The following is a 12,347-nucleotide window of genomic DNA, read 5'->3' on the forward strand; positions in this document are numbered from 1 at the left end:
TCCGAGCACGTGATCTCCCAGTGCTTGTACCAAGTGTGTAATCCCTGTCTTGTATGACATTTAGATTTGGCTAAGATGATCGTATGTAAATGAGATGCAAAAAATTCTCAAGATGGAATTCAAAAGAGCCTCCTGAATGTGGCTTGCTCACAGTGGTGGCCTTTTGGGAGGACCAAGGAGGTAGAGCTGGCTGGCACCCTCTCGGGTGGGGGGGGGGCTTCATTTGCTACTTAAGAGTGATGTCTGCATTTGGTTTGAATTTGTTTTCTTGCTTGAGAGACAAAGCAGTGTCAAGGGTAAAAAGCCAATAGTCACACGGCAGTATGTAATTTTATGTTCCTGTGTCTGTCGAAGCTATGCCTTTTGATACAGCTGGCTAAAAACCCTGGGTTAAAATGTCCTTTGTTCTGTCTGCAACCTTGTAATGATGTGTTTCCCCACGAGGTCTCTTTTCTCTCTTCCTTTCTTTCTTTCTTTCTTCCTTCCTTCCTTTCTTCCTTCCTTCCTTTCTTTCTTCTTTCTTTCTTTCTTTCTTTCTTTCTTTCTTTCTTTCTTCCCTTTTTAAGTTTTCCAGTGATGTTTTGGTTGCCTACCCTGGGAAGATCTGTTTTTCCTTTTATCAAAACAAATGGTAAACCAGGGACCATTTAAAGTCGTTTTCTTAGTTAATAAAGCCAATCTCCTTGCTCTGTTATGTTAAAAGTGCATTATCTTTTTTATTGCCAGTTCTGTGGGCCTGGGTCTGTTTTCCTTCGTAGCAATCTCAGGCTGCCCCACTCACTCGCTCACTCACTCACTCACTGACTCACTCGCTCACTCACTGTGTGGAGAATTACAAAATGGTTAAGGGCAGGTCAGCTGACTTACTGTACCAGCCATTCTCAAAATAACCACAACAGTCCAGGCCTGATGGGCCATTTACGTCACACAGTGTTTTCCTGAAATCGTTTTGTTGGCCTTTTCATTTCTATCCCTGATAGAATCTTGCTCTTGGTCCCTTTTAATCAGGCGTTTAATTTGTTTTTATTATTAATATTTTCCACTACATGTCTTGGCCTGCCTCCAGTAAAACAGCTTTGATGGGAGGGGGGGTTGGGGGGGAAGGAGGTTGAGAAAAAATAAAATTAAAAAAACCTCTTCCTCCCTCAACAATGGTTTCACTACGAATGTGTTTTCTCCTTTGATGTGTCTGGACTTGGAGAAATAACTCAGAAGCCTTGAGAGAGATTTGGAAATACAGTGAGTGCACCCCACATCAACACGCAGCCACAACCAGGGACTGATAAAGTTGACGGATGACTTTGGAATTTTAAAACGGTTCAAACCCATTCAGGCTATTTAGTCACATACCCTGACTGCATATTTTTCCCCCTTTTACAAACGCCTTTTCTGTATAATGTCTTGTAATTAGAACAGGAAGTCATCGAGTAACTGTAAGACGAATAAAAGCACTTAACACTGAAAGGAAAATTACCTTCCAAGAAATTATATTCCGTCTTTTTTTCCCCCCTCTCTCTCTACCCTGCATGTTACAATGTTGGTAAGGAGAGTAACAGCTGTAACTACTCTTATTTGTAGGATTTTTGTGCTTGGGTTTTCTGAGATTAAAAAAAAAATCATGTTCAGTAATAATCAAAGATGAATGGACAGAAGATAGGAAATGCCTAATTATGACAAATATTCTGTCACAACAGAACAGCTATTAAATGGAGACGGTGTAATTGTCAATTGCACTAACGGCTGGAAGGCTGCCAGGTACACAAAGTTGAGGGCTCGCCCTTAGTTGGTTGCTAGGAGCAGGCAAAAAGTATAAAGGTTTGAGAAAGGAATGTGTCCTGTAGGAAAGGGACAGCAGGCTGCATAGATCACTGGGCAAGCCCTTTCTATTGACATGATGTTGCTTAAATTGTTTCAAAAGTAGACATCGGGTTTTTTGTTTTGTTTTTTAACTCTAGCAAATTCATCTCTGCTTGGGGGAGGGGACCAAAGAAAGGAAGCTGTAGGTTCTCCGTGCAGCAAGCCTCAAGGACATTGTGTTTCAAACTGAGCCTCCATACAGATTTGGAATCTTTTAAGTGAAAAATCTTTAAATGTTTGTTTCTGTTGGCGTCCAGACGCATTTGCCCTAATACGATTACAAGAAGGAAAGGGCTAAATACTTGGCAGAATTTTCAGTTGAGGTAATTAGGCACAGGAAAGGACATGCCTATTTTTTCCACAAAGCTCTATAAAGTCCTAGTGTGAAGGGTTTTTATGAAGGGGTTTTTTTTGTTTGTTTGTTTGTTTCAGGCTTTCTGATGTTAGATGGTGGTTTTCAGTAAACATACCGTGTGATGTTTCCTAAACAGCCCCCCCACCCCACCCCCAACCCCGCCTGGGGGATAAAATTATGTTTCTGCAATGTTATGTAAGAGATGAGAGCAAATTTCTCCTCCAGAATGGATGTTTTGAACCTCCTGCACATTTGGCCACCATTAACTATTAAAAAAGGAAGAAAGAAAGAAAGAAAGAAAGAAAGAAAGAAAGAAAGAAAGAAAGAAAGAGAGAGAGAAAGAAAGAAAGAAAGAGAGAAAGAAAGAAAAGAAAGGACAGAAGAAGAAAAGCATTATGGATATTTGAAAGTCTACGCTCCAGTAATTTATTGTGCTTGCCATTTCATGCATCTCTTTATACAAAGACAATTTGAGCAACTCACAGGATGAATGCTCGCCCCGCCCCTCCCCCCCCTCCCCCCCCCCCCGACTCCATGAGAGCCATGGTGTACAGTTACTGTTTGACAAGTCGAGGTGGAGTTTCAGATTATAATTACAGTTTCTCTGTGGAATTCTGTTTGGGAGTTTGAAAAATATATAAATAAGTGAAAAAAAATGACATTGAGAGAGGTTAACAAAACGTGTAATTATGATATAAGTACAGGATTAGAGCCATTTCAGTGGAGAAGTACATGCTCTGTACTTTAGGTATTAACTTTTAATAGGCCGAGTTAAAGTTCTCTTTATTGAAGTTGAAATGAGGTTTCGTCATTGTGGGACTCTTATTCCCTTTGAATATTTAATTTAAAGCTAAGCATGTTCACATTTTTTTGCTGGGGAGGAGTGACTCCAGAGATGGGATGACATTTTAATAGAATATCATAACCGTTGTTTACAATACCAACCTTGAGTACCGATCTTTTTTTTTTTTTCTTTTACTTAATTTTTTTGGCTGGTTATATTCTACTGAGTAAAATCAAAATCAAATAAAAAAGTATATATAGCCCAAGAAACTAGAATGTTCTAGAAAAATACTCTGTACGGTTAGTTCCGAAGTTTCTTGTCTGATGTGGGTGTGGTTGAAAGAAAATCATTGTTCCGAGAACACTTTGTTTGTCTTTTGCTAAACAAATGTGCAATTTATCCATTCTTTGTTCGCAGATTTCTCTACTAAAGTCTCTTGTGAAACAGAAAAGGGGGGACCGCGTTTATTGGTGGCCCTTGTTTCATGTATCTGAGTATTTATGAGTCTCTGAAAGGAGAAAGGAGGACTGGGTCTAGCTGCAGGATTTCTCTAAGAATTCTTGAAGGGGCTGTTTGCCTTCATTTGTTTCTCTTTGTGCTGTTGTGAAACAGAACATGCCAGCCACTGAAGAGTTTAATATTCTTATGGCTGTGTCAGGAGGAAGCTGATTTAATGGAGAGGCTTAGGAGGCAGTTAAAGGATCATAGAACTTAAGATCTGCAAGGCTCTTGCAAAGTCTTCACATCCATACCAGTTTATACGCTTCTCCTTCCTTCCTCTCTCCTCCCTGGCAGTCTCTATTCACGTCTATAAGGGCTGAGGGTCTCTTGGGCTTTCTATAGTTTTTATAAATATGAAAGCAATCCCTTGGGGAATGTCTAATTACAAGGTTGGAAATTTGCCCCCGTCCGAACAATGCCAAAATTCTGGTCCAAATGGGTGGTTCTGTTCACAAGCAATGGAGTTAGCATAATTTTTGTTTTGGCATCACCGAGGGTTGCCACATTAGACCAGACCCCAGCTGTGCCTTTGGCCTCCTGGTGTAGAGAGAGTTTAATGAGGGAAGAGGAGACAGGAGCATTAGGCTAGTAAATGTAGGATTCAGCCTTCTTCCCATCTCCTGATTGGGAAGTCGCTATGTGAAAATCACATTGATAGTTGAAGTGTCTACAGTGAGCAACACGGGCCTTAAATCACATACACACACACACACACACACACACACCACTCACACACCACTCACACACCACTCACACACCACACACACACACACACACACACACCACACACACCACACACACACACCACTCACACACCACACACACACACACACACACACACCACACACCACTCACACACCACTCACACACACACACCACACACACCACTCACACACCACACACACACACACACACACACACCACACACCACTCACACACCACTCACACACACACACCACACACACCACTCACACACCACACACACACACACACACACACGCACGCACTTAGCCAGAGTGGAATCATTCTGGTTAGTAGGTGGGTGAAGTTATCAGTTCTCTGGTTTTACCTGACCAAACCTTAGTATCTCCATCCTAGTACTATAAATTAGTTATCACTACTACTACTACTAGTAACTCGAGGCATTTCGTCATGATGCAGAGTTAACCAAACAAGAATTAAAAGGTTAAAAGGTTGGGCTTCGGGGTTGGGGATTTGGCTCAGTGGCAGAGCGCTTGCCTAGGAAGCGCAAGGCCCTGGGTTCGATCCCCAGCTCCGAAAAAAGAACCAAAAAAAAAAAAAAAAAAAAAAGGTTGGGCTTCCAGTGTCAGGGAGATAATCCTGTGGGTTACAACTCAAGTATTGTCACCTCTACTTTGGGGAATAGTCACAAATTGTAATGCTGTTTATAGGGTCTTTGTGAGGAACAAAGGACTCATTATCTGAAAGAAAAATTTTCCCTAAACTGTACTATTTTACTCTCAGTACCAGAAATAGTGCCAGTGCTCCTTCTAATCTTGAACACATCAACTGTGCCTGCCCCTCTCTGCTTTGAGTGAAAGGTTTGTCTGTTGGCTTGTTTTAATGTGGTGTCTTCTGTGATACCTGCCAACAATCACGAAAAAGTAGCAGAGGCAGGCAGATGTAGTCCTGGATTTTATTCTGGGCCTTAATTGATTTGAAAAGAGAAATAAGAATAAAAACACACATATAACTGTTATAATTATATATGGAGGAGGACTATATATATATATATAGATATATATGTTCTTCTATGTTGGTATGCAATATGTTGTGTGTAACCTAGCAAATATACATGTGTACTATTATATACCAAATTTACATATAATGTCAACATAACCATGGATGTCTTTTGAGATTTTTTATATTGTAACATGATATGCATGCCATATATAACATTTTAATATATAGCATATATTATGTATAAGTCATAAATACATATGCAGCCTATAAATATAAATCTTTAAGTATTACATATAATACAATTCTTCTTTAAATGCATGTATTTTAAAACCCAAGCTAAGTAAGTCACTAAGTCTATGCAAAACAATAAGAAAAAACATCAGGCTCAGAATTACTTGCTTGGAAGTCTCCAATGCATGAACTTGGCCGAGTGCATGTAAAAATATGCATTCCTATGGTTCAGAGTCCTTTTGGGTGGCACACAGAACCAACCCCATTTCAAGCATCCCGTGAGATCTTGGATAATGTTCCCAGGACAACCCTTAAGAACATTGTTCTTTGACAAACCAGACACCTGTAGGTCACCTCTTCTTGAAGTGGCAGGAGGACATGCTCTTCCAAAGATTAAGAGAAGAAGCCAGGAACTGTAATGAGGGCAGTGTCCTTGTTGGGAATCCGGATGAAGTACGGAGAGAAGGAGGCCATGTTTCAGCACACAAGTTTGCCTGAGCGATGTATCCCAAACAGAGAATTAGGGAAGAGGGCAGAGGGAGCACCATCATGAGAAAGTACTCACGGGATGTCGGGAGAATGATAGAACAGCAATGAGGTAGACTCGTAGCTCAAGACATCGCTCAAGACATCAGAAGCAGTGTTTCCTTCAGCCTCCATCCCAGGAAAGCACAGCGTCTTCCATTTTTATTTCTAAGACACTTAGAAAGACGGGTATGGTTTTCTTGTCTTCCCACAAAGCCAAAGGCACTACTCAAGTAGACTCAGGGACCACAAGGTATTTGTGTGAGGTTTTCTACATAGAGAGAGTAGTGTAGGTTCTGGGCATGCACCACAGAGTAAGCTCTGACAGTTTCTGGCTGGATTGTCTCAAATTCACGTCTTGAACAAACACGGTGAAGTGTTTGAGGTCAGTCTACCTTGGGAATCTCAACTTGCCCTGTTGTGGCACACTTTGCAGAAACTCCGGGCTACTGTTCATTGGTAGGTTTTTTTTCCATGTCGCTGGCCTCTAACGGTGCCAGCTGACAACGTGGCAGGAGTCTAAGAAGCGTAAGGCGTGTAAAGACATCATGCTAGAAGCAGCTAAGCATCTCCGTTCATGGAGAAGCCTCCGGGCTGAAGAGCTAAGTGAACGTAATTAGCGATACATCTGGGTGTCAGCCTCCCGTGTGCAAAGGTCGCAGGCACACCTTGCATTACTCCTGGTTATGTCCCGTTATCCCGTTCTGTCCCAGTTCATCTCCCACTGGTTACCAGATGGCCACCATAGACAACTTACCAACCGTCTCACACAGTCCTCTGCTCAAAACGTTGAGTGTTTAGCCATTTGACATCCAAATGACAAACCTGGGAGCTGCTGACCATCATGTTGCTGGTGTGGGTCATGAAACCCAAGTTCAGTGTGACACAGTGACAGGCGACGGGCTACCCAAGGGAGCGCCTGCCGTTTCTCAAGCTTCAAATGAAGGAAGGGTTTGTCCACCACTGCTGAATCTGGATTTTGCAAATATCCAGAACACATAGGTTATCCTTAACCTCAAGGTCATTTGAGAGGATGGCTGCCTACGTTTTCTGGAGTGTTCTGAGTAAAGATAGTCCTGACGGGACCGATTTTCTGGGATGCTCGGGGAGCCTTCTCAGCAAGATTCTCTGAGGTGTGCTAGGCTGGCTACCTTGTGGAGATGAGAACCACAGGTAGTATGGGTGTGGGGGGAGGCGGAGTTATCGGTATCAATGAAGTTAGGGTAAATCGTGCTGTAATAACAAGTGACCCCCAAATTGTGTCCTTATAAACGGTGAGGGCATTGTTTCTGCTGTGTTTGCCTCTATTTTGGATCAACCAAGACCCCTGATGTCTCAACTCCAAGACCCAGACTGGCAGAGGAGCCGCTGTCTGAACATCACAGATGGCCCCAGCAAAGACAAAGAGACACTGTGGTCCATGGCACACCGGCTCTTAAAGCAACCAACACCTTCTGTCACATTGGCCAAAACGAGTCCAGAGGCTCCTGGACTCCCAAGAGTGGAAAAGAGTGGGAAGCACAAACCTTTCTCAGGGCCCATAAAGAGAACCCAGAATATTGTTGGCTGCACTCCAGAGCAGGTGGCAACGTTCCTTAGGTCTATGGGCGCTGCTCTAGGGTTCCATGACAATTTTGCCAACACACACACACACACACACACACACACACACACACACACTGTGTAATCAATCTAAGCCAAGCAATAATTATATAGACACTCAACCAAGTTTTCCCTATCACTGTGACACCAATGACTAAGAAATACACTGAAGTCTCAGGGAAGGAGTATTTTAGTTTGACTGCTGCCAAGTGACTCAGACAACGCTTATTTTGTATGTCCGTGTGGCCACAAAGCAATCTTACTCAGGGCTGGCCTCAGGCTTTGAGGGTGGGAAGCTACATTGGGAAGGGGATTCTGGAAGATTGTGGCATTTCCAGACTGTGATAAAAAATAAGGACTTTGCAGAAGATGTCTCTATTTCCGAATCCAAAGTGTCCGTTGAAATTAAGTTGCGGATGTGAATGTTCTCTCTTTGGTGGGAAGAGGGTAATTGATATGTTTTGTTTTCCCCTCTGTCTAGGGGAAGATGAGGAAGAAAACAACGTGATTGTGCTCAGTTACCCTCAGTACTGTCGGTACCGGTCCATGCTTAAACGCATCCAGGATAAGCCATCGTCCATCCTCACGGACCAGTTCGCGTTAGCCCTGGGGGGCATCGCGGTGGTCAGCAGAAACCCCCAGATCCTGTACTGCCGGGACACCTTTGATCACCCCACTCTCATCGAGAACGAGAGCGTGTGTGATGAGTTTGGTAAGTGTCTTGTCTTTTACTCTGTTCGAAACGTGTTCGCATGAGAAGCCATTCTCAGTTCCCAGAGTGAACAGTGCTGGGGTCAGGGCTTAGTGTGAGCACCCGCCTCCCCCCAGACGCCATAGTTCTGCAACACAAGGCGTCTTCTTCGCACTCTCAGTTTACCACAGGTGAACGATGGATATTTTGTGTTCATTGTTCAATATATAACTAGTAATTAGTAATTGCTTGGTTGATCTTGAAGGTGGACTTTGTGATTGGAAGTCTTCATGATCTTTCTTTGAAAGCTTGGGTTACTTAAATATTTTTTTTTAATTTTCTGATTTTATGAAGTACTATAAGAAGGCATAGATCACAACCATTCAATAGCATGGTGGAGAGAGATAATAGATTGATCAAATGGACTGTTACACACACACACACACACACACACACACACACACATACACACACACACACATTGAAGATGTGCTGACTGCTTTAAATTTTCGCACATAGAGATTCCTGGCTTATGAGTAGTCAGCAGTGGGGCTGTCGGACACCATGTCTTACCTTGGGAAACCTTGCATTATTCAGTGCAATGTACAATGTGCAGAAGGCAAGCTAAGACACTATCATCTTATACCATGCCTCCTGCATCCGATTGAGAAGACGTTACATCATGTCAGTGATTCTCCATCAATGGTATAATGGTACCCTGTTCAATTCATCATTGAGGCCAAGGAAGAGAAGAGGTTAAGACTCCCCCCCACCAAAGGCCTGGAGAGTACACACACAGACTTTCTTCAAGCTGGTTCTCTGCCTGATTCTGTTGTCTTGCCTTGTCCCTCAAGGAAACCTCGTTTGCATACTATTTAAATCCAAATGGTCCCAGTGATCTTTGAGACACTTCTACTTGACTTTGTGAGCCTACTGTGGTCTTTCGGATTTCACAGTCTGTGACTTCGGGAGCTCTTTGGCTACTACAAAGGACTCTGTAAGTCGAAGCTCACTGGAGTCCAAAGGCACAGACTGTGTGAGCATGGGTGTGTGTGTGTGCATGCTAAATTCCTCCTACACGGAAGCGGATATTGTCATACTTTTAATAGTCAGATGGTCTTTTCATTACTGCAGACCAATTATTAAATACAATTATTAATATAAATATCAATACAATTATTAAATACCCTTTCCTTGCAGGTGAACATTTACAATACTTTTCAAACTTGAGGGAAAAAAAAAAAAACCACCCACATTCCTTGCTCCCAAGCCCCATGACTTACTAATACCTGATCCAAAGGTCTCTAAATTCCTAACACAGGTTAAAGCTGAGTGAATGTTTTCCCTACTTAAGAATATTCAATGGGGGGCTGGGGATTTAGCTCAGTGGTAGAGCGCTTGCCTAGGAAGCGCAAGGCCCTGGGTTCGGTCCCCAGCTCCGGAAAAAGAAGAACCAAAAAAAAAAAAAAAAAAAAAGAATATTCAATGGGCTGGAGAGATGGCTCAGAGCTCAAGTCCCAGCAACCCCATGGTGGCTCACAACCATCTGTAATGAGATTCAATGCCCTCTTCTGGTGTGTCTGAAGACAGCTACAGTGTATTCACATACATAAAATAAATAGATAAATCTTTTTTAAAAAGAATATTCAAAGTTAGTGTTTAACAACGTAATAAAATGAAAAAAAAAGTTTTAAATTTTTTGTCTAATTTAGGGGTTCTTAGGCACTGCGTTTCAATGCTGTCCTGTCTAAAGTTGGAAACAGATGCTCCTGTCCAGCGATTATGGTGGTTGTTGAAGCATTGCTAATGTTTTTAATGTTCTTGCAAACATGAGCATCTCCTGGTAAATGTACTCCTGCAATTTCTTCTGGCGTACCTTCTTTTAACCCTGCCTTTCTCCTCTAACCTCTGGAAATAGTACTTAAATGAGCTTCTAGAAAGCAAATTAAATGAGGAGAACATCGGACTGTTACAAGTCCCTCACTCCTCAAATGGCCCATTCTTTTCGAAAGTAGCCCATGCTAACACATAAACCATGTGGCTTCCCTTGGCCCCCGTTTGAGCCCTTTTCCTCCATGTGTCCCCCACCGCCTTGGGTACACACCTAAAAGTTCCAGACAACAACTTTTTAACTCGAGTCCCCCTCCCCCAGCTGATAGTACACGCCAGTGACATGGGTTAAAGTGTTTGTTAAAAATGCGGTATTGGGTTTCTCCAACCAACGAACAGTTGGTGGAAGAACATAGATTTAATTAGTGAGTGGCATTAAACAAATGTTCCTAATACCAAGAGCTGCCAGATGACTGAAATGCTTCTTTCAGATAACCCAGAGTGCCAGGGGGCCCACAGATGAATCTTCCATGCTGCACAGTCAGTAACTTGAGTAATTGGTCAAATATAATTTAGGTAACAGTATGCCTAGGCTATAAAAATCTGTTTTTATTAGCCTGTTCGTATCACCAGGTGGACGGATCGTGGAGCTGATGGCAAAGAATTTAGAGCACTTAACAACTACGTCTTTGATACAGGGAATTCCAAACCGCAAAATAATAATAATAATAATAATAATAATAATAATAATAATAATAATAATAACAACAACAATAACAATAATAATAATTCCTCCAAGTTTATTCTCCGAAGGACAGTATCTAATTGTCTATGGCTGATGATGATTAATTTATTAACTGACCTACTGCTTTCCTCTGTGACATGGACAGCAGAGGGGGACACAAAAGAGAAATACAATCTGGTCCTTGCTTATTTTGAGGATCAAGAATCTAAACGGGGAAGACAGGCTTCACATACTTGGAAACCTAACTATGTTACAAGAAAATCAGCAATCAGTGTCACAGAAAGTGATTTTGCTAGGAATGCATGCGGCAGTGGCTGGGGAGGGGGGAGGGGAGAGTGGATGCCTGAGATGAGAGTCAGGATGCGAGGACAAGAGAAGCCTTGCATTAGAACGTGGTCCAGGGTTTTCTAAGTGTGTGGGTGCACGTTTGTACGTGAGAACGCAACTGCACGTATGTACATAGAGAAGCCAGCAGACAACCTCGGGTGTCTGTCTCAAATACCTGCCACCTTTTTGTTTGAGACAGGGTCTCTCATTGGTCCAGAACTTTGCCCTGTAGGATTGGCTAGCCAGGAGGCGGGATTGTCCTATCTCTGCTCCCCTGGTTACAACGCATACCCCACCGAGCTGCATGCCCACCAATGAGCCCTCTCCCCATTTCCCTTCCTTGGTCTAGTTTTAAAATATGGAGGTGTGTGTTTCAGAAACCCGTTAGAAACATGGCGATTGTTATTGATTCAATCCCTGAGTCGCTCTTGGCTGGGGTCTACGATTGGTCCCTCTTAAGTCATTCTACCCATAGTCAACCTCAGCGTGGGTTGTAAGAAAACTTGAAGGAGAGCTGGTCGCCTGACTGGTAAGAAGCCAGCGAGTGGCTTTGAAACAAGAATGAGCTCTTTGAGACAGCGATGAGCCCACATTTCCTCTGGGGCCCACCAATACGGCTTACCTGCATAATCAAAATACGTCTCTGAAATGAAAGCCCCCCGTCAGGCGGCTTTGCCCCCTCCCTGCTATTTTTAATGTTGTCCACCGAATAACAGCTTTAATTGGACAATAAAAGTAAGCCCTTTAAATCTACAACCAGTCTCTATAAATAAATTCTCTGTGGAATTTTATGAAGCCGCTTAATGAAAAGTTTGATTAGAAACTATTAAAGAAAAATAAAATGGATGAAATTTCATCGTTTAATCCAATGTTACAGTAGTACCATTTTAATTTTTATTTACATTGAGATATTCGGAATCGAGTAAATATATCCTGGTTTTAATTAACTAGCCTCCTTACTTGGGAAGGTTATTTTAGGCTTGAAAGGTTTTGATAACATGCCATCTGCTTTCTTGTCTGTATTATGCAAGTCCTTCTCTTGCTGTGTAATGTCTAAACCTATGACTTGAGCATAAATTGAATCATATTAATGGTAGGTGATTGAACAGCTTCAGCTCCGACATACTGCCTATATTCGTCCATCTTGTCAGCGACACAGCTCTGCTGTAGTGTGCTTTCTTAGCACAAGATAATT

General features: G+C 42.4%; 1 protein-coding gene across 5 annotated transcripts in view; it reads left to right on the plus strand.

Annotated features, from left to right (window-relative positions):
- The window catches only part of Arid5b (AT-rich interaction domain 5B), a 183,997-nt gene that overhangs the window by 79,928 nt on the left and 91,722 nt on the right, over positions 1 to 12,347 (plus strand). For all 5 annotated transcript variants that reach the window (XM_063279167.1, NM_001107624.1, XM_039098745.2 and 2 more), the window contains 1 exon segment: positions 8,041 to 8,271. In XM_063279167.1, the coding sequence (XP_063135237.1) occupies positions 8,041 to 8,271 (231 nt within the window).

The sequence above is a fragment of the Rattus norvegicus genome, chromosome 20 (assembly GCF_036323735.1).
Source record: "Rattus norvegicus strain BN/NHsdMcwi chromosome 20, GRCr8, whole genome shotgun sequence".
NCBI classification, from domain to species: Eukaryota; Metazoa; Chordata; class Mammalia; order Rodentia; family Muridae; genus Rattus; species Rattus norvegicus.